The 24702-nt window shown below is 33.6% G+C and overlaps 1 protein-coding gene across 1 annotated transcript in view; it reads right to left on the reverse strand.

Moving 5' to 3' along the window:
- The window catches only part of LOC149562341 (Insulinase (Peptidase family M16) family protein), a 333865-nt gene that overhangs the window by 21182 nt on the left and 287981 nt on the right, over window positions 1-24702 (reverse strand). The window contains exons 20-24 of the mRNA XM_089825868.1: window positions 23517-23718; window positions 23202-23410; window positions 4338-4462; window positions 4123-4174; window positions 3894-3980 (exon numbers count right to left, since the gene is read on the reverse strand). Coding sequence (XP_089681994.1) covers window positions 3894-3980; window positions 4123-4174; window positions 4338-4462; window positions 23202-23410; window positions 23517-23718 — 675 coding nt within the window. The remainder of the gene's footprint in view (window positions 1-3893; window positions 3981-4122; window positions 4175-4337; window positions 4463-23201; window positions 23411-23516; window positions 23719-24702) is intronic.

The following is a 24702-nucleotide window of genomic DNA, read 5'->3' on the forward strand; positions in this document are numbered from 1 at the left end:
AAATTGTTTGTTTGGATTTTGTAGATATCTTTCTAGTGTCCTCTCCACTATTGTAGATGGCATTAGATATGCTGATATAGACTTTCCTAGTCTTGGAGAGATACATGAGATATTTGACAGTATGTTGGGGAAGATAAATAAACAGTTGCATAAAGGATCCTACTTTGGGGTTTTATGAGGAGCATATTAGGTTCATTGTGGCGTGGAGCTGAAACATTATGAATACCCTACTTCATATGGTAGACTTCATTCTAAATCCGAAATGGTATGCATAATTGGATGGAAGAGCGCCTCTGTATGATGATCCAGAGCTATTACATTGCTTCTCAAAAGCCATTGAGAAGATGTTTTTAGAGCGGGAGGCTTCCATATTTTGTGCACAGTTCCTTGACTTCACAAACCTTCGTGGTCCAAACTTGAGTAAACCACATGCAAGATTGGAGAGTCATATTTGCACAAAAAGATCCTATTGGGTGGTGGACATGGCATGGGAGAGATACAACAGAGTTGAAGATGCTTCCCACGCCTTCGGGTTCCTAGTTCCTTTGTCACAAAGAGGAATTGGTTTGCATATGGCTTTATCCACTCGTTCAAGAGGAATAGACTTACCTCTAGATGAGCAAGGAAGCTAGTGGCATTGCATTGTGCTATTAGACTTCAAGATCGTCAGACTACAAAGTATAAGAAGACTCTAGCATTATGGTGGGATATTGATCCTGAAAATGTGGCCTAGGTTGATGAGGATGAGACACCGCAAAAATTGGTTAATGTTCCATTAGATAATGATGGCCTTCTTCCTGTAGGCTATGATAGAGATGACTCTGATCTTGATGTAGAGTTGGCTGAATCGGAATAGGAACAACAATGTGTTTTGTTTACTTTTTATATATTTTGATTTTTATATTGAAAATGAAACAATATGGCAGCAATTAAGCAATAGGGTGTTTTGGTTTTGTACGTAAAACTTATTTACATATTTTTTGTTAACACATGCATGTATGATATTGACAATAAATTCTTATTTCAAATTTTGAATGTATATTTTGTTTTGAAACAATGAAATGTTGTAAACTTGTATGCTAAGGTTCTATGATGTTTAAATAACATGCTTTATCCATATTTTCATATGAAAGTCATGTATATTTGCAATTTTTCTAATATATTTTAGAATTTCCCTATATTTTATATAGCTGCCCCCTTTGTCATCCCTCCACCCCCCAACATCCCCAATTTTGTCACAAAAACTTCTCATCCTAGAAACCTGTCCCCTTGTCCCCTATCGTCCTTGTCCAAAAAGCTTGAGATTAGATTGCTTCTATCATTTCAACCACAATGCCCGATAGTTGTTGAAAAAAAAATCTGCAATTTTTACAGGACCATGTCATCAAATATTTTGGCCAAAAGAGAAAGTGGTGTGGGTTTTTGCAGTTCTATTTTTGGCAACATTTGGCCCTTTGTTTGCTAGCATAAGAGTTTAGCTCCGCAATTTCACAGTACACCCCATGCTTTTTCATTTTTTTCTGTGTCACCTACACAGAAGAGACCGCTCATTTATTTTACAAAACCTTAAGCTCCATTTTTTGTCACCTAGTTCGTTTGTTGGTAGTCTTCATCGATCAACATCCAACACAAGCAATTTGTAAGAAACGATAGTTTTTTGTTTTTAACATTTTTCCTTTGCAGCCATTCCTTATCCTATGAACATTTTTTATAGCTTTTAGAGCATGTTTTTTGTTCCTAACAACCCCATGCAATTTTCATAAGTTGTGGAAGTTCATTATTTTTGTCTCGTATTAAGAGAGGGTTTTAATACTTTCTTCCTCAAAAATTATCTGATGGGTTTTCATAATTTTTCCCCTTGCAAAAATTCAATTGGGTTTTACCATTTCCCTCAAAAACGGAGTTCTATATTCTTTAATCCATATTTTCCATCTTCTATTGGGTTTTGAATCTTGATCAAATATTCCCCTATAATAGTGTGTTTGTTTTTTGTCAAATTTTCTCCTCAAAAGTTGTTTTCGGTTTGTCTTAGTTGTCGATTCGGGTTTGGGGCCGGATTTGGTTTTGAGAATCCGATTCGTAGATTCGTGGATTTTTTTCCCATTATGATTCATAAGGTTTCGTGAGTATATATATACATACATATGTATATGCATTATATATAAAAATATATATATGGATTCATGTGTACTCATTCCAAGATTAGCATGCGAGTTTTCGGGGATTCACGTGGCTTTGTGAATTCTCTTGGGTATGCATGGGTTCATGACACATTCGTGTTGAATTCTCTTGGGTCTGTGTGGATTTTTGATGGATTCCTATCGGATTCATACAAGGTCAAATCTGGACCCTGAATGAATTTGGCATGAACCAGTTCGTGAATCCAAACCCCTTACGAACTCAAATTCGGTTCAGGACTTGGATGCTCAAATTCGGTAACCAAGGTTTCTATAATACAAGAAGTACACATGGGATGCTATTTCAAATTTTTTACCGTTTTTCTCTAAAAAATGATACTTTGTAGTCTTCAAATCATGGTATTTTATAGTTTGTTTTGGGGTATCCTATCCATCTATAGTAGTTTGGAGGCTTTCATAGTTGTTCTTATAGTGTCTCTATTCCTCGGGAAGGACAATTTAGTTTTCCAACACCATGTTGAATGTTTTTGTGATGATTTTTGGCTAGCAACTTCGCTGATTCTGGGAGGGTCAATGGAAGAGTTTGTGGCAAGCTCAACTCTCACACTAGCAAGTCATTCTAATGAAGGGGACCACCTTCTCTGTTTTTTCTGGCTACACTTGGTCATTTTGACATTCTACAAATCTAGGGAGGGTATTAACAATAGCATAATGTTCTGAACTATTTGTGACTACAAGATATGTATTGTCTTCTGTAGGGTAATTGGTAGAATGACCATTAAGGTAGGGTATTAGAATATTTTTAATATTTTTAGTATCTCACTATATTTAGCTAGTTTTAGTTAATGGTCACTTAAGCTTTCTGTTTAGTTTTCTTTTTCAATTCTATATATAGATGTTGTCTTTATTAAGACAACCTTGCTTTTTTGTTCATGCTATAATTAGCATCTCTAAACTCCATTTAAGAGTTCATTGTCAATGCAATACTCATTCTGGTTTTCCGTTCATTTCATTTTTAAATATTTCAGAACCCAAATCCCATTTCAAAATTTTGTCATACTAGAGAATTGGTTCTTTGAACCTGAACCCAAACTGGCAACTTAGTAAAGAAGAATAAAGCTGATTTTTAAGCATAAATAATAGCAGCAACTTCAGCTACTAGACATCTAAGAATAATAATACCATAAACACCATTTTCTTGATAGTTCTTGAATTTTGGTTCCAACAAAACTGTTGTCCTAATAAATGCACTGAAGAGATGGATTACATAGCATTACAACTAATATGTAAACCATTTCTATTACATTCTATAGAATAAGGACCTGAATAAACAAGTTTCACGTTCATGGTCAAATGCATGCAGACTGATGCATTTGGTTGGTAAACTTACCATAGAAAAGGTCCATTGACATGTCAAATATTTGAATATAACTTATTTGGTTGGTAAACTTACCATAGAAAAGGTCCATTGACATGTCAAATATCTGAATATAACTTATTGCATTAACATGACCTGGTAACATAAATTTATCAAGACAAATGCATGGCAGCCAATGACACATTTAATGCTTGCTTTCACATATTTCTCTTCTAACATTTCTCCAGAATCCACACCGATCCAACTTAACGGTATAAAGCCATTCAAGAAAATTCCAAATTAATAAAATAAAATGCCATTTTCAAGTTCTTTTGAAGTACACGAATGATGATCCCTTACGTCAACATGATTATATTTCCAGTTTTGAAGAGCTTTACCTTAAACTCATCATCTGACATTGCATGAAGTTTGCTTTCAAACATCTTAAGAAATGCCTCCACTCTAATGTCCAGCTGTGCAGGGTCCTAAAGGTGGGGATATAATCATGGCGGACATTTGAACATTAAGATATGGAAATAAAATATATTCTAGAAAAAGTATTCAAATCATTTAAAACATAAAGTTTATGACTCAGACACCCCAAATCATTGATGTCACAGGCAATACCTTCATTGTGGATTGAATAATGAACTGCGCTCCTCGAATTCCAGAATCATTTCTGCATCAAAAGTGCATAATAAGAATATATAGTTCTGTGAAAAACTGAATTGCTCGCTAAAAAAAGTTAAATCACGATTATGTATAAACTAATAACTGTGTAGAAATAATATTCCCCATAAAACTTTGGAACACACAAGGGAGAAACACATGTACTCAATTACCGTGTCATAAGTACAACAATATATCCAAGTTGCTCAACTGATCGAAGTTGATAAAAGGCCGGTTGCTTTGCAGTAAGAACAAAAAGCTCTAGTTCAACATTTGTCTTGAGATTGTCTTGTTTTAGCTTCACAAGTTTCAAGAACCACAGTTTTAGTTTAGTGGATAATAGCATCATTTTCCTCATTGAAAGTACAAAATAGATATAAACTAAAGCAAATCGAAAGTTGCATATATGTTCTTTTAAATTTCTATATTCTGAGAAAATGTGTTAAAATTTTGAACTAATAAAATGAAACAAAATTAATACTGGAAAAAGGCAATAAAAATGATATAGGTTGCCGAATTTATATCCTAAGTAGTAGTTTCTAAGTGTGAGGCCCATTTATTTCAGCAGTTATTTTCTCACTCACTGTATCTTAAGATTATCTTGTTCAAGCTTTATACGTTTCAAGATTTATACGTTTCAAGAAACACTGTTTTATATTGTAGATGACAAATTACATCATTTTCCTCACAGAAGTCCACAATAGATAAAAACTGAAGCATATAGAAAGTAATCAATGTATTCTTGTAAATTCCTACATTGTAGAATATTAGAAACCATTTTTAAAATTTGAACACAATGTTAGAAAAAAGAAAAGTAAAGAAAAAGCTAAAAGATGCTATAGTTTGTTCAATTTATAGCCTGAATGGTGACTTAAGTGGAAGTCTCATTCATTTCTGCAGCTATTGTCTCCCTCATTGTACCTTTTTGATACTTCAAATAATGTTTTGGATTCTTTTTATGTAGTCCGGATAAATATTTATATTAGGCTAATTCAACATTTTTTCATGCATGCTGATTAGTAATGATAACTGATACTCTAGCTCATTATATTTCTTTTATTACTTGGGTTAGGCACCCAAGAACAGAAAAAAGAGTCAAAGCACTCACTTTTGCTAATGGTGCATCAGAACCTCCATGAAATTATTTACCCATCCTGAAATATATCACCAGAATCAATAATTTAATTTCATTCAAATAGTTCACAGGTTCAATTTCTTTGATATGGGCAAGGTGTCATGGACAAAAAGTCTAAATACATGTGTAATAAGATAGTGTAATGTCCCCTGTTGGGACTAAAGGCTACAGCTACTAATTTGCACTATCTTGATGTTGCTATGATAGACCTTATGTAATGTCCTTGTACATAATTTCTTAGGATTTATATTTAACTCAAATTGCGAAGGACTCCTTTTGATCTATATCTTATACACACTTCTTAGTTTCCACGAGTGTATTAAGGTGATATATATGTGTATAGTAATGGTATTCTTATTTTAGGAAGCTATATAAATGGGACGTCTGCAATAATGCAACAAATATCCAATGTAAACAACAATAGGTATCATTTATTTCTAGAGCCCAAGAACGAGTCTCTTCAATATAATTTTATTCAATCTCTTTTGTATAGTTATGTATTGAGATGGTAGGTGATGGAGCCTCAAAAATTTTGAGGCCTCCATTTATTGAATTGATGCATGACAGGGATATTATGATGCAAATAGTATCAGCAATGTCAAAAAGATTTGATGTTTCACTATCATCAATGTCAAAGGTGGGCATATTTAGAGATGCTACAGTTTTAATGATTCAATTTAGTGATGAAACATGAAGTCAAGGTTTTGAGATAAAATACCTAAATATTTAGGAGGTTTAGGAATTGATTATACAGGTGTAGTTCTTCCTACCCCCATGGATCTCATTGATATAGTAAGAGAGTCAGTGTTATACGGAAATCTTACTCTCATAATTAAGCCTGCGAGATCTCTTGTTGCAAACTCCTGTACTCTTGTGAATCAAGTAATTGGAGTTAAAACAAATGGTAACAAAAAATTCGTTGTAGTTGATGGTAGCATGAGCTTATTTGTCCCGGTCTTAATGGAGCTTCAATCGGATAAAGCTCTGTAAGACAAAACTATTTAATAAAAATATATTTATATTTATTATATATGAGCTATAATATATATACTTAAATATACTTAAATATATTTAATATGAAGAAATCTAAATATCATTACCTATGTTATTATGGAGAAATTAATATAATAATAATAGAAGAGATATTATAATGATATATATAAAACCATCATTATTTAAAATCTCATATATATTACTTTGTTGACCAATCGAATGCCAATAATCAAAGTGGAATGATCAAATAGTGCTTGTGTCGGTTAATGTTGGCAGCAACTGCAATTTTTGTTTCACTATGAAGTCATGTTCACGATGGGTCACAACTCCATCGTGGAGTCATGATCCATCATGGAGTATGACTCCACATTATTATATATATTGTGAAGACTTGAGATGGAAAATATAATGAACACAAAATTGAATTAAGTCTTCAAAGTATTTTGTCATCTGCAGGCAAAACAAAACATTTTATATTATATATCACAGTTTGCAATACAAATTGCAATAAAATCTGCAAATCAAAACTTGCTTATTAAAATTATTAAATTCAAAATTCATACATACATACATACATACATACATACATACATACATACATACATACATACATACATATATATATATATATATATATATATATATATATATATATATATATATATATAATCTGATCATTAAATTTTAACATGTAATCAACAACCAAACAATATTCCTTCCTTTGTCTATTGTACTCTTCAATCCCTTAGATCCATTTGTGGTCTCATGTTGGACATTAATAAGTTTAACTTATCTTACCTTACTATTTGATGGGATTCTAGCCACCAATCTCACTTGTTCATTATTTATTTACATCATTGTTTGTGATCAATCATTCCCTTCAGATTATGATGTGAAATGGCCCGAACTGGAAATTGCTATTACTCCCATTTGCTGGTTCTTCTTCCTTGGATTCTTCAAATCAATATTGTCATTTCTCATGCTTTGTTTGGTTCTCCCGTACTTTGTCTTGTATTGTGGGGAGGAGCAACTAAATGGTCACATCACTTCATGGTCGACAATGATTTCCTTTTAATGGCATTTGTTAAAAAATAAATCTTTCTAATTATATTATATGTATATGATATCACTTCCCACTATTGATATGAATGCTAATATTAACATTATTTTGTATGGATAATATATCATTTCATATATGTGTGTGATTATTAAAATCATATTAATAATACATTTATTCTTGATTGTTTATGTTAATAATATTAATGTTTTGTTATTATTATTTATTTTATTAATAGTACAAAGTGATCAATATCAATATTGTTTATATTATTATTTTAGTAATAAATTATATTTTAATTTATTAGTAAAATGGTTCAATTATTAATTTATTAATTATTAATTTCTATTGGAGAGGGGACATTACAGATAGTGGGTAGGGGAGAAAAATAGTCAATCGGACCACAAAATATACAGCCCTACCCACATTTCCATCACCTTGCCGCCTTGGCTTCAACCCCATGCCACCCACCCCCATAACACACTTTTTTTGTGTATAGCCATTGATAAATAATTGCTTATCCACCTCCACAAGGGAATCATCCAAATCCTCCTCAAAATATTTTATCTCCTTGACCCATGCAGAAAAAGATAATTTCTAATATAAAATCGAGGTAAATTCTTCTAAGTTATGGACCAACTTACTCGGTTCTCCATGGTCAAATCCACATGCTCCATGCAAGAGTACAAATTTTTCTCACCCTGCTCCACAACTTCATGGATATTTTCATGTGACAATGATGCTTTGGTGGCTATAAAAAGTATTGTCCCACAATTTCAAGATTGGGCAACATCAAAGATACTGTCGTGACCAATAGATTATCTAGGGTCAAAAAATAGGCCGTCCATGGCCTTGTGCATATTCACACAGGGTTCCCCATACATTTACTTGGCAAAAGCCCACATCCTCAACATCTAGTTACACAAACAAAGTTTTCAAGATTTCATTTGAAATATACCTCACAAATTTGGACAAAAGCCCACCCACATTCACAATCTCTACTTCTGATAATTCCACCACTTATTTCTTTGTACATGTTCTCAATTTGTTCCTTTTACCACTACACTTCTATGAGTTAGTTGCCAACTATGTCATGAATCCTACTATCTACAACAGTGACAAAATACATCTTCTAGGTTATATACTCTCTTTCACCTAGACTATCATGATTAAATTTCCATCCAGCCACCCTTTTTCAATGATAATAAAGACTTTCAACCTTCATTAGCTGCCAAAACAAGTAATAAAAAATCCCATTAAATCCACTCTTTCTCAAAATTGTTCAATCATATCCATTGTGGTCACCAAATTAATTACAGGTGTTGAAAATGATAGCTTCAGTCAGATGATTATGGATAATAATTATCAACAAAATGATATAATTATATGCATGTGTATATATCAATATACATTTTGTATATTGATACATATACATACATATTTAAATATTTAATCTACTATTATTAGTCCCTACCTATACATAGGCAGGGAACTTATGTTTCCGGTGATGGTCACAATTAATATTTTGAACCAAAACTTTTCATTTTCTAAAGTTGAAAACCAAGTTTATTTTTTAATTTATTTTTAAACAACAATTCCTATTACCTGATTGGCTAATATCAATTTTACCAAGGGTAAAAAATGTTTTCTTTCCACAAAAGTTTGTTAAAAATAATTTCTAGAAAGTTCTTCCAGATTAGAGGTGCGATCCATGCTCAGCAAACTTCCCTTCTCTTACACGCGATAATGTCATGCTTATCCAGGTTTGAAAGCAAATCTGTGCAGAAAATAACATGTACACCCCTTGAAATCACAAACTGGAACTGGGTGCATTCACCATCAATTGGGCGCTAAGAACACTGTAACCCTTCTTGCATTTGAGCAGCACTATGTGGCTCCAATCCCCCCAAAAAATGCATACCCTAGCCTATAACCCTCTGCCCATTCTCTTCATTCCTTTCAATTCAATGTTGTTTCTAAATTCTTTTCAGAGGAAACTCTTTGCTTAGTAGAATGCAGTCTCTCTTTCTGAAACACATCAAAATCAACCTCAAATTTTGAACTGCATTTTCCATGGTTGCAAAAGGATTCAAGAAGGAAAACTATTCAAATTAAGTTAAATATAAAAACAAGCCCTTAATTGCACAAAAACCCTTTTGCATATGTGTTGATGGATTTGGTGGACGAGGGATTGAACTGTTTGAGAAGACTTCGCCCCAAATGATAATTCAGAATCCTCAATCAATAAGTCTTCTTCCAATTTGTACACCTATTTTCTCAAATTCTCCAAGCAATTGTCAAAATTGACTGCAAATTCAACCACGGCAGGCATGAGCTTGAAATCTCAGACTACAAACACCACCACTGCCTTCACCAAAAATTCAAAGACCCCAACCTCAGTCCTTGCAAAACTGCCATTAATACTAATCCTACTACTCTCCTTGGAACTTGCAGAATCAATGTACAAACCATAACCCCCAACACATTTTGTCCATCTCCACTAGGTCCCCAAAATGTTTACAAAACCTCCGCCAGTTCTCTCAAACTGCTATGAGAGTAGACTGAAATCAACAAGAAACTTCCAGAAAGGGTGCAAATGTGATCGCCACGTAGAACATTGTTTTGCAACCTGTCAAATCAAATCTAGAAAAGTCCAACGCTAAAGACAACTATCCACCCGAGTTGTTCGAGCTTATCTGGAGACCATTCACGCATTGTGTTCTTCCAACTTGACTTCGAAGATTGTGCTTCTCCATGTATAAATGCAATGATAGGAAATTCCAATAAATTATACTATTATTATTTATTTTTCTACTTGATACATAGTTAAAGTACTATATCTGTCTACTAAGTTTCACTTATAGTTTTATTTGTATTGCTATTTATAGATAATGCATTTGAATAGTTAATTGAATTATGCATGAGTACTTTTTCAATCTATATTTTAATTAAATGTTAAATAAATACATTTAAAAAAAAGTCATTGATGAAATTTATATAATGATGTTAAAAAACAATTTGACTTTCTGGAAGACAATAGTTGAGTTTTCTTTTAAAGATATGTTTATATCAAATAGTTAAATTACTATCTTATGATAGAACTTTCATGTTTTCTACATATATTTTTCTTCTCCCTATAAATTAAGTTGTAAATTTTTTATAAATCTATTTATTTATTTTTTCAAAAGAAACAATTTCTTCATTTTTCTTCAAAGATTTTCTAAAAAAGATTCTTTCATATTTAATATTATTATAAAATATTGAAAATGTATACAAGATTGATTAAATAATTTTTTAAAAGCAATTAAAATATTTTGAGAGGGTAATGTGTTGTAGATTTAGTCATAAACATTACGAAAGGTTTGGATACATTAGTCCTTTGAAGGAGAACATTTACAGTTTTAGCAACCACAGATAAGTCCTAGTTGTTGATTGTCATGCTGTTGAGTTCTATTTTTTCAGTTTGCATTACTCATGTACTCGAAATGCCAATTTCACTTTGTAGCAATTATATGTATAAGGGCTATGCTTTTAATAAATATAATCTTTATATAATTTAATATTACTACTTTAAAAACATGACATTCTTATATTTATGCTTTTTCCTATAACCTAATGTCACATAAAACTATCTTTTACATTTTTATCTTCTAATCCTTGCACAAGGCAGGGACTCAAGCTCTCCCAGAGCTCTTGTTATATTGATTTTACTTGTGAATTAAATTATTATCCATAACCAGATCAAAATTATCATTCCTTCCAAGTATAATTCATCTGTATATTGATCGATCTTGGTAAGTAATTAATACTGCCGAATGAGTATCAGGTGTGCAATTAAATTCATCAGACCCGAGTCTGATTAAATCTGCTTATGATTTTTGTCGATCATGGTATCGATTGATTGGAGGCTTCCTTTATATGTTATTTGATAACCACTGATATCTATTGGTTTAATTAAGGTAATGAATGGACATCATTAAGGGACATGTTAATGAACAGACATGTCTCCACTTATGAGGAAGCATGTCTGTTCATTAGCATGCCCCTTACCTTGGTTACAATTTATATTTATATCTAGTCCGATCGGACTTAGAGGCAAGTACATCAATCTATAAGTGCAAGCCTCTTGGAGTTCTATTACTTTCAAATACTCATATTCAGCTTTGTAAAATACAATAATCAGAACTCTTCATTCAGAACAATGTTAGTAAAATTATTGTTCAGGGAAATTTGAAAAGACATACATAATCTAATCTGCAATAAATCTAGTCAACTTTAACATAGTATCAAAGCCTTGCTAAGGAAGATCCGATTATATTTGAGAGTTCAGATTACTCAAAATACAAATTCTCTCTTGAAAGAATAATCACATTCCATTGTTCATAATGTCGATCAGATTTGCGTATCGTCTTGAATGAGCAACCAGCTTCGTATAATGGAAACTTAGAGTTGTGATGATATTGAAATAAAACGAATTAGAATCATTTGTGAAAGAAAACACGTATAAACAAAAGAATGATCCTGAGAAAACTCAATGGATCAAGAACAATGAAAAGGCTATGAAAATTATTGTGGATGCAGTTAAGGACCATATAGTTCCTATTCTATCAAAATGTGATACTGCATATCAAATGTTCAAATCTCGTGAAAATACATATGAGATAAACAAAACTAGTAGTCCTCGTATTGAAAAGACAACTTCACCATGTGAAAATGAATAAGGGAGAATCAGTCATAGCATATTTTATGAGGACCACTGAATTGAGAGATCAACTTTCAATAGTTGGTAATCAGATTGATAGTAAAGAGTTAACACTAATAGCTCTAGATGTCTCCCAACACCATGGGAATCATTTATTTAGAGAATATGTGCACGTTCAAAATTTCCTAAATTTGATAGGTTGAAAACGGATTGCTTACAAGAAGAATCCAAACTGATCACCAGAGGAAACAATCAAAATGTTATAAATGAAGATATCCATATATTAAACACCAACTCTCACAAGAAAGGAAAGAAGAAGAGTTTCAAAAGGAAGAAAAGTACATATGGAAAAGGCTCTTGCAAGGAGAGGAAGGATATATCTCAAATACAATGTTTCAGATGTGGTTAATATGGATAAGTGCCCTAATAGAACAAAACAACAAGCCACTTTTGATGAAGTTGGAAAAGCCAATATAGAAAATGATTTAGAGAAACATGTTCCTATTTGGCCTTATCAAGCCAAGTTTCAAATAAACTCAACACCTAGGTTATTGATAGTGTATCCTCACAATATATTGTAGGATTCAGAGAACATCCAGACACTATGGTAGAAGAATTTGATGAAGAAGTCACTATTGCGGATGATTCAGACTATCTAGTAAAGGGGATTGGAACCTACAACATCAATTTAAAATCAGGCATATCCTTTCAACTCACTAGAGTATTGTTTGTAGCAGGGATTAAAAGAAACCTAGTCTCCATTTCTGTGCTTGAAGAAAAAGGGTATAGAGTAACCTTTATGGATGGAAAAGTTCTTGCATGGCCAAAGAACTCCACTATAAAGAAAGAGCATACTATAGGAATAAGACAAGGATGTCTTTACAAACATTGCACTAATTCAAATCAAGCCTAATCCACGAGTCTTCTAACCTAAATGAAATCTAGCATAGAAGAATAGGACATCTTTATTTTAGCACTCTACCTTCAATAGAGAAAATGGTGAGTGGGTTTCCCAAAGTAAATCAATCCCATGAAGGAGCATGCAAAGGTTGTCCTCTAGGAAAGAATACAAAGGGGACTTTTCAAAATAGTAGTAGTAAAACCAAATGTACTAGAATTAGTTCATTCTGACTTATGTGAACCCATGTGTGTATCCTTCATGAGAGGATTCTTATACTATATAAATTGTAGATGATTTCTCTAGAAACTAGAAAGACCTGGACAAACTTTCTTAAATGTAAAGAGTCCTAGGAAATCTTTAAAAAGTTCAAGGAATACAAAGCTCTTGTAGAAAACATGTCCAAGAAGAAAATCAAAACACTGAGAACAGATAACGAGAGGGAATTCACTTCGGAAACTTTTAATGAATTTTGTGTGAATGTTGGGATTAAGAGGGAGTTTACTAATCCTTATAATCCACAACAAAATGGAGTTGTTGAAAGAAAGAATAAGACCAATGTAGAAGCTGTTAGAGCCATGTTGTACGACCACAACATAGAAACTTTATTTTGGGCTAAAACCTCTGGGATAGCTATGTACATTCAAAATAGAGGTCCTCATGCAATCCTAGATAACAAAACTTCTGAAGAAGCATTCATCAATGTCAAACCTCACATAAGTCATCTAAGGATCTTTGGTTGTCCTATCTACATTCATGTGCCTAAAGAAAAGAGGTCTAAGTTAGAACCCACAAGCAAGAAAGGTATATTTGTGGGCTACAATGAAATATCTAAAGCCTAGAGAATATACATACCTGGACCAAAATTGATTAAACTTAGCAAAAATGTCATCTTTGAGGAAGACATTGATTTCAAGTGATCCAAGAGCTCTCATGAGAAAAAAATTCAAGATTCTCCTAAAGATATCAAGGATCATACTCTTGAGGTTCAGAGGGAGTCTCCTGAAGAAACTATAAATGTCCCCAAGAAACTATAAATGAAAATCAGACTATTCCAATAAATGAACCTAACAAGAACAAAAAGAGACCACTTTGGGCCAAAAAGATGATTCGGGAAGTTGAAAACTATGCGAACCCAAAGGAACTTTTAAAGAAACTAAGAGACACCACAAATTCTTTAGTTATGTTGCCTTGAGTAAGATCATAAAATCAGAACTTTACTATGTTGAAGAAGCCCTTAACTATTAAGTATGGAAAGATGCAACGTTAGAAGAGTATCAATCCATTATAAAGAATGATGTGTGGGACATAGACCCAAGACCAAAAGGGGAAACCTATTGTTTCTTCAAAATGGCTTCTCCAAATCAAATATGCTACAGATGACAGTATTGAGAAACATAAAGCCCAGTTTATTGCCAAAGGTTTCTCGTAGAAAGGTGTTGATTATGAAGAGACCTTTGCAGTTGTTGCTCGTTACACCTCAGTCGAAGCAATGATAGCTATCGTGACACTAAATGTAATGTCCTCGATTTTGGCAACTCTACACAATTGATGGAGTTAGCTCATCATAGTGACCATCATGAGCTGATAGGGTGTTTTGGGGGTCTCAGTTGTGGACTTGCTATTTTTAGTAACTCTACTTTCGACAATTGCTATTTTTGGCAATGCAGTGAGTGGCTTTAGCAATTGGTCGTCGCCTGCAATTAATAAAGCAATAAATTGCATGAGTTCTTATTTAGTTATTAATCATTGAATTGTATTATTATAATAATGACTTTAAGAGATATTTCTTAAAAGCAAGTTGGAAAGTTTCTAAGTGTTGAGTTTTTTGGGGAAACTTCCACAATTTCTAAAGTGGAGTTTTAGGGAAACTTTGGCCAACAAAAGCTTATTAATAAGAGCTCATTTTCATTGAATAAAAAAGCATGCTTGATTATATAGCTGATTTTGTGCCTTTGTGGCTTCTTCCTGGGTTCTTAACTATATGCCCTTGCGAATGTATAAGGGTTGGAAATTCTGATAATTGCACTTGCAATTTAGCTACTAAGGTATAGCTAAGATTGCCTAACTTCTCTACTATTCATCACTGTATCTGAGAAATGTTTTATTCCACTGCTGAAGTATGGTGAATTTTTCGTATTTCTCCAACTGTGTTCAATATGGCTAAGGAAACGTACTTCCTGGAGATTAATCAATTGTTACTATTTGGCAATTGAGGTGTGTTCGATTCAATGGTTTGTGATAGCTGAAGTATATTATGGAAAACGTGTGGAGTTCTGAATTTTGCTGATTGAATTATGGCTAGCAAGGCCAAGTATACACCTGGGAGTCACGTGAGGAAGCTAGAGCATTTTAATTGACAGCCAACGTCAATTACCTCTGCTGACATTATTGTTGGGGCCAGAATTCATCCAATATAGCATTGGATGTGGGGAGTTTTGTTGGCATTAGGAATTGAGAGGTGGCTGCTACTAAACATTGGATGCCATATAGATGCGTTTGGACATTATTTGCTGATTGGCGTTTCCTGCATTCAGAAACGGAAATCAAGTTCATTTTGGCATTGTAGATTTTGAATAGAAGTTTGTTCAGAGACATTTGATTTCTTTAAAAAAAAGTAAAATCCAGTGTAATATTGGAGTTGTCTTTCATGATCATAGAGTTCTTTGTTGTTGACTTATATTCTAAAATGTAGTTTTAAGAAATAAAATAAAGGAAAAGAGGAATTTGTTCATTAAGTTTTGCAGAGGAAAAGCAAGGGTTATTATAGTGGTGTTAGAGCCGTTTCCTGCCAGCCTATAGGAATTGGGCCCAGTTTGGTCAGTGCTTGGTTTGAAGTGTAGTTAGTATTTGATTTGATATTTCTATCATGGCTGATGATAGGAGGTTTGTGCCAGGTGTACACTACAACTGAAGAGGACATACTTCTCCACTTAGGGAAGGTGAACCTGAGATACAATTTGGTTCTGTTGGTAGTCCAGGCAATTTAGGCGGGTCTGAAGTTAGAGATGCTGATGTTGACAAAGAGGCTATGCAAACATTTAGGAACCTAGTAGCTGGACAACAACAAATGACAAGTGTACTGTAGCATTGTCTAATACTTTGCAACAGATAGCACTTCCTCGAGGACACAATAGGGAGAGAGTTCGGGATGTTTCTGTTGGTCCTCATAGATCTCGAGTTAAGGATAGAATTCGAGATGGTGATAGGTACAGAGATGTAAATCGAGTTAGAGTTGAGGATCGTGGTGGATTAGCTAATAGAGCTAACATACATACTAGCACTCATGATAGGCCGCAGAGGCCCATGTTTTTGAGACCTGAGGTGGATGTGGTTAGTATTGAGTCTTAGGCCGCTCCTTTTGTTGATGACATGCTAGCGCACTTTACAGAGTGGGATGCTTTACCACAAGCTATTGGAGATCATTTGAATTTTGATTGGTTCCTAACTCAAAAACGGGAGCATTCCAGAGCAAGGTCGACACTTGAGAGACAACGACCTCGACAGATTGAGTTACAACAAGTTGCCAATAAGATGACGTTGGAGCACTTTGATGGCACTGGGAGAGTTACAGCTCAAGCTTGGATTCATATGCTCCACACATATTTGGCTTTGCGTCCTATGTCAGAGGTGGATGCTATTAGATTTGGAGTGTTGCATCTGGATGGTGCTGCCCATGACTGGTGGTACCATGGGTTAGTTTCTTTGCGACATGATCCGATCACTTCCTATCAAGAGTTTGTGGATCGCCTAATTGAGAGATTTGATAGGAAAGATCCGGAGGTGTACTTCTGTAAGTTGGCTCAGCTGAAATAGTCTGGTGGATTGGAGAGTTATATCAATGAGTTCAAGAGGCTTTCAATCATGGTTTATGATATCTCGAAGCGTAGACGAGTTATGTTATTTATGGAGGGATTGACTAAGCCACTCTGTGGATGGGTGAAGTCATTGGATCCATTTTCTCTATAGTTAGCGATGAGGAAGGCGCGTGACTTGTAGTCCTCTTCTCGAAGTAAGGTTGCTTCAAAATCTTCTACTCTTCTGCTTGATGATGAGGAGTTCCCACCAATTGTTGAGGATAAGGGCAAGTCAGTGGGGAGATCTGATGACACTTCTAGAGAAGATTTGAGGCGTCAACTTTTCTTTTGGTGCAAAGGGCCTTTCTCTAAAGGTCATACTTGTACGTTGAGGCCAAAGGGAACAACAAATCGTGGTATGTGGGTTTACACTGATGTGATTGAGGATGAGTCATCACAAAAGCATGAGGATGTCGATGAAGATGATCATATTGATCATAGGGTTTATATTGTGATGAGTATTTATAGTTTGGCTCACATGTTCAAGACTTGCACCAGGTACAAAGTTAGTTTGAACCTAAGTTGGATCGTCTGCAAGATGATTGGGTAGGCATAATGAAGGAGTGTGTTGAGATCTCCTAAGGATTGGTATGTTAGTGATGTTCCAACCTTTACATCACCCGCACAAGTACTTGGTGCTGTGTTGCAAGTCATGCTATTGCTTCTATTGATGGTTTTGGCATTATGTTGGTCTAGTGAGGACACGCACATTACTTGTTTTTTATGGGATCACGGTGGAGGTTTTTGTAGGATACTAGATTGCTTGAGGACAAGCAATCTTGAGGAGGGAGGATTGTAATGTCCCCAATTTTGGCAGGTCTACACAGTTGATGGAGTTAGCTCATCATAGCGACCCTCGTGAGCTGACAAGGTGTTTTAGGGGTCTTAGTTGCGGACTTGCTATTTTTAGTAAGTCTATTTTCGGTAGTTCCTATTTTTGGCAGTGCAGTGGGTGGCTTCAATAGTTGGTCGTCACCTGTAGTTAATAAAGTAATAAATTGCATGAGTTCTTATTTAGTTATTAATCATTGAATTGCATTATTATAATAATGTTTATATTATTATAATAATGACTTTAAGAGATATTTCTTAAAAGCAAGTTGGAAAGTTTCTAAGTGTTGAGTTTTTTGAGGAAACTTCCACAATTTCTGAAGTGGAGTTTTAGGGAAACTTTGGCCAATGAAAGCTTATAAATAAGAGCTCATTTAATTAGGAAAAAGCATGCTTGATTATATATTTGATTTTATGCCTTTGTGGCTTCTTTTTGGGTTCTTAACTGTATGCCTGTGTTAATGTATAAGGGTTGGAAATTCTGATAATTGCACTTGCAATTTAGCTGTTAAGGTATAGCTAAGATTGCCTAACTTCTCTACTGTTCATTACTGTATCTAAGAAGTGTTTTATTCCACTGCTGAAGTATAGTGGATTTGTTGTATTTCTCCTACTGCGTTCACTATGGCTAAGGAGACGTACTTCCTAGAGATTAATCAATTATTATTGTTTGGCAATTGATGTGTGTTTGATTTAGTGGTTTGTGATAGCTGAAGTATATTCTGGAAAACGTGTGGAGTTCTGAATTTTGCTGATTGAATTACGGCTAGCAAGGCCAAGTATACACCTGGGAGTCATGTGAGGAAGCTAGAGCATTTTAATTGACAGCAAACGTCAATTACCTCTGCTAACGTTATTTTTGGGGCTGGAATTCATCCAATATAGCATTGGACTTGGGGAGTTTTGCTGGCATTAGGAATTGAGAGGTGGCTGCTGCTAAACGTTGGATGCCTTGTAGATGCGTTTGGACATTCTTTGCTGATTGGCATTTCCTGCATTCACAAACATCAATTAGGTTCATTTTGGCATTGTAGATTTTGAATAGAAGTTTGTCTAGGGATATTTGATTTCTTTTAAAAAAAGTAAAATCCAGTGTAATATTGGAGTTGTCTTTCATGATCATACAGTTCTCTGTTGTTAACTTATATTCTGAAATATAGTTTTAAGAAATAAAACAAAGGAAAAGAGGAATTTGTTCATTAAGTTTTGCAGAGGAAAACCAAGGGTTATTACACTAAATGATGGAAGATCCATCAAATGGATGTGAAGATTGCATTTATGAGTGGGACAAAATAAGAAGTCTATTTAGAGAAAACTGAAGTCTTTCTCATACATTATGCTGAATCATATGTATGCAAATTAAGAAAGGTTTTATACGGACTTAAGCAAGCCCCCAGAGCCTAGTATGAGAGGATTGATCACAATCTCGTTGGACTAGGGTTTTCCAAGAATGATGTAGATTCAAGCCTCTACTTGAAGGTGATTATTGGTGATATGTTAATAGTAATACTTATTTTATATGTTGATGACCTGCTAATCACAGGAGAAGATCACCTAATCTCTCAGTGTAAGGGAGATCTAGATTCAGAATTTGACATGAAGGATTTGGGCATTTTGCATTACTTTCTTGGATTAAAAGTTTGGCAATAATCAAATGGCATCACGCTTAATCAAGAAAAGTACACTATTGACATTCTGAAGAGGTTTGGAATGTTGGATTGTAGACCCATGTCTACACCCATGGAAACTACTTTGCACAAATTGAAGGAAGCAACAACAAAATCAGAATTTGTAGATCCCTCTCTCTACAGATGGATTATTGGATCACCGATGTATTTGATCAGCAAGACCAGATATATGTTATGTAGTGAATGCTCTAAGCCAGCTTATGTCTAAACCAAAGGAGATACATCTTGTTTTTGCAAAGCTTATTCTGAGAAACCTCCGAGGTACAATTGCATATGGTCTTAAATATAAAAATAGAGACCTAGATCTACATGGATACTTTGATTTGGATTGGACAGGAAGTGTAACTAATAGCAAAAGCACATCAAGATGTTGCTTCAATTTAGGATCGACAATGATCTCATGGATCAACGGGAAACAATAATCAATTGCTCAAAGCTCTATAGAAGTTGAATACATTGCAACCTCTATGGGAGCAAGAGAAGCAGTATGGCTCAAGAAACTACTTGTGGGATTATTTGGTGATCCCCTGAATCATACGATTATCCACTATGATAATCAGAGTTGTATCAAGCTTTTAGAGAATCTACTATTCCATTAAAGATCAAAGCACATTGAGATTTTGTGTCACTATGTTAGAGACATGCTAGAAAGGAATGAGATTTAGTTGAAGTATATTAGTACAAGTGATCAGACAACAGCCATTCTCACCAAGCCTCTATCCAGGATAAGTCAAAACACTTTCCAAATAAAGTTGGTATAGTTGAAAATGTAAGCCGAATTTGAGATTGAGTCTCAAAATTATTATTTATTTGTACTAATATATAAAAGATGTTTAATGTGTAAACTCTTTTGTCATCATGTGTGTGACTCCATGACTTTATGGGACTCTGTGAACATTATTGAAAGGTGATGTCTTTTTAGATAATCAACACTTCTATTTAACATTGTAAGGTGACAACTTTACAATGATTTGCTTTACTATCATGATGGATATCACGTGACTTGATATTCGTAGACATATCATTATAGTTAATATCTCTTGGACATTTTGATGAATATCACGAGACTTGATATCATTTGATGATCATAATGATCTATAAGAGATAATCATGGTGGATATTGTATCCATGGATATACCATGATTTATTATGATAGAGATCATGAGACTTCATGTCAGTACACATATCATTATATAAATTTTGAGTTATGAAGAATGTCACATGACTTGATATTCTTAAACATCATACCTCTTGATATCACGAGTAAGGTGGTAGACTTTTTCACAACAAATGGATTTAATGTGATTTACTTGGATTGACCTTTTATCTTCCGTAGCTAAGGAGTGTTGAAAATGATAGCTTTGGTCAGATGATTATGGATAATAATTGTCAATAGAGTGATATAATTTATGTATATATATCAATACACATTTTGTATACTGATACATATACATACATATTTAAATATTTAATTTGCTACCATTATATTGATTATACTTGTGAATTAAAATAATTATCGATAACCAGATTGATATTATCATTCATTCCAAGTATAATCAATCTGTACATTGATCAATCTTGTTAAGCACTTAATACTGCCAATTATGAGTATCGGATGTGTATTTATAATCATTGGACTGAGTCTGATTAAATCTTCTTATGATTGCCATTGATCATGATATTGATTGATTGGAGTTTGCCTTTATATGTTAATTGATAACCACTGATAACTATTGGTTTAAAAGGTAATGAATGGGCATCATTAAGGGACATGTTAATGAATGGACAAGGCATGTCTATTCATTAGCATGCCCCTTCACTTGGTTACAATTTATATCTATATCTAGTCTGATCAGACTTAGAGGCGAGTACAGAAATCTATCAGTGCAAGCCTCTTGGAGTTCGATTACTTTCAGATATTCATATTCAGTTAAGCAATGCGATAATCAGAACTCTTCATTATTGATTAAAACTCATTTCAATATTATGAAATATAATAGTTATCTTCATTCTGATTATAATCTGAAAAAAGAACAATTGTTAGTAAGATTATTGTTCAAGGAAATTTGTAAAGATATACATATTCTAATCTACATTAAATCTAGTCAACTTTAACAAAAGGGATTGATAGTAATCTATGAATTCCAAATTTGAATAACTTGCAATATAAATATGGTGTATTTGACATAAACAATTCAAATCTAGATCAGCATAAATGACAAAACTATTCATAGTTAAAAGAAAAATAGGCTTAATAAATTCTATCCAAAAAATACCAAATTTTGAATTGGCAATAACATTGAATAACAATATGTATGCAGACAAACAACCATACATTAATTCATTTAAGTGTAAAATTATCTTCTTTATGTTTACAAGCAATTGGATAAAAATAAATGACTACCCTAACTAGGAGCATAGAAGCAAACATTTCCAGAAAAAAACCCGATTGTACCCCATTTTTTGTGAAGCAGTTTCTTGGACAATTTTTCCCCCAAAAAAATTCCAACTTCTCATGACCAGTCTGTATAATTTTTCCCTTAAAAAATCTTGTCTTTCTTGAATACTGTTGACTGCAAGTTTCAGCAATTTTTTCAATGTTAAATTGCATTTAGATTGTGTATGAACCTCTCACAGCTTACAAAATCACAAAATATTTTAAGAATAATGCAATCAGACAATATTTTTAGGGCATGATTATGAATGGGAGCTCACTAAGATGTGCATAGAATCCACTACTAGTTGCAAACTTGCCAGCAGTCTAGTGGCTATGCATTTCATTAGTAGGCACTTTTACACTCTGTCATTTCATGCCATATAAATAGCATTACACAAAATTAAACAGACACATACAAATAGATGAATAATCTGTTAAATTAAGTATTCAATGTGCACATCACATGGACCTTTCAGTTTAAATACACAAAATAAAAATAAAACATTAAAACTATTTTATTTTGGTGGGGCTTCAATCCACAAAGATACTATTTGTTATGAAAGGTGAAAGATCTGTACTACGAGGTTATATTTTAGCTTAATGTTCATATTTTATGTCTATTTTGTCATGCTTTAGTTTTTTCAATATTCAAAAGCCAGGTTTTCTGTCGAATCCATCAATACAGTCACACATGGTTAAATTTTGTGTTTACTAATTATCTATTTGCTTTGAGCTATTATAAATAATTTAATAATATATTTGATTTGGTTTGTTCATTTGATTTGAACTATTATAAATGATTCAATAATGTCTTATTGATCTATTTTTTTAAATTGTGTGATATAATTATGCTTGTGAGTTTTGGGAAAATTACTGTCTAAGAAAACTATTTTAAAAAATACAACAGTGAGCAGTTTTATGATCAATTTTGTGAGTAGTTTCATAAATTGAAAACAGGGACAGAGAGCAAACTTCACATTGCATGGAAATCTAAGAGCTAATCATGGAAAAAGCCTAGTAGGACAGAAGAAAAAGAGTGTGATTTGGCATAAACCAGATTGCAATGAATTGAAACAGAAGACGCCTCTTAGAAACGAGTCATGATGATGGGAAACATATCTCAGCTCTCACAACATGAAACAGAACTACCCTATCACATTTCTGGTAACTAATTTGCAGAATCAAATAATGCAATGGAAATTTTTAAGAACAAAAGGCAGACAAAAACTATTTTAAAATGTCATTTTCTTCAAGAATTTACAATTGAATATATAGAGAAAAATGACATATATGATTTGAAATAACAAGAAATAACAAATCTAGTCACCTCTACATATAACAAACCAACATACAAAAGGAAAAAGCAAAGCATTTACCAATACCATATGAACTCATAAAGAAAGATAACCCACTTATTGCTGTGTAAAATTGAAGTATACCTGAATGTAATGGTGCAGTGCAGAATTCTCATCCTGTTCATTTAGTCCCTCAACAGGATAGTAGAAATTTATGCCTGAGTCAAGTTTGACAATTCTCCTTTCCAAATGCTGTGATGGAAAAAGTGGCTTGCATGGAGACAAATGCCCACTAAACAAAGAGTCTTCAATAAACTCAACCAGAGACATTGATTCTGTTGATGTCATATTACCTGGCATTGCATAAAGTACAATCACACACTGCATTAAGTTCATGTTTCTTGATTCAGGTTTCAATATAAAGATACCTGCATGTTAAGGACCAAAAAAAAAAAAAACCTGCAACATAACATTCCATAAATGTTTGTGAGATTATGCGGGGAGCGAATTTCATCAGGTCATCTGCTTTGATTTGAGGAATGATCTCAAGGAATTCACTTCTTTGCCACATACGATGCTCCAATAGTAATGAACAATAATAGAAAGCCTGTTGATATGGCTGATGAAACTTGAAATTCAGATAATTCTTGAAGACCTTTTCCTGTTATGAAAAAAACAAAGAAACACAAGAAATATTTGTCAACATGCATGAATAAAAGCTCCAATGATGAATTAGGTTTAGGTTTTTATTCACTATTTGTAGAATTAAGGTATTTAATGATGGCAAACACAAAAGACAATGTAAATCAAGGTGTGAGACTGAGTGGCTACATTAAGTGATCAACAACAGATACTCAATTGTCATGATATGGTTATATATAGCAGGTTTGCAAACATCCAATTTCAAACACAATACACACTCATGTGAATAAACAGACAATTCTTTCTAACTAGTTAAGAATGACACGAATGTTGTTTCTTCATAATCTCTCACAAGATCAATATGAAAAACAATTTAGAAATCATGATAAATGATCAAGCTCTAAAGTTTGTTTCACTACCAAATCATTGTAAGATGTTGAATACATAATGTAAAAAAATGGGCACAGAAGGAAGCCCTACAAATACCACATGCATGCCAAGATTGAAGCTAATTGCATAGTTGCATAACAGTATGCATCAACTCAAAGAACTCAAACTCAACTTCTGAAAATTTACAGTACAAGGTGGAAGCATTAATGTGGAAATACATGTGAGCATTGTTTGCATGATAACTCGAGAACAAGGGACCTACTCCTCTTGAGATGGGACAGAAGGGTTGACCTTAAAACCAGCCTCCACATTGAATGGCCAAGCCATCTCGCCAATGGCTGAAGTTAGCTGCTAGTGCAAACATCCACTCCTCTCCTTTCAAGCATCTATTCTATGTTAAGTTTGTAGTTACAGTCAGATTCATATGATCATGCATTTCATTATTGATGATATATATATATATAGTTATTTATAATATTAATATACTAACTAATGATGTTTAAACCTTGGAGACATGTCTCTTCCTCTCATACTTATGCAAGATCCAAATCTGCATTTGGAACATATCAATAACAATGGCAATATAATTACATTTGCAGACACGATCCATGTT

This window comes from Cupressus sempervirens, chromosome 4 (assembly GCF_028749045.1).
Source record: "Cupressus sempervirens isolate cs-2001-9-10 chromosome 4, ASM2874904v1, whole genome shotgun sequence".
NCBI classification, from domain to species: Eukaryota; Viridiplantae; Streptophyta; class Pinopsida; order Cupressales; family Cupressaceae; genus Cupressus; species Cupressus sempervirens.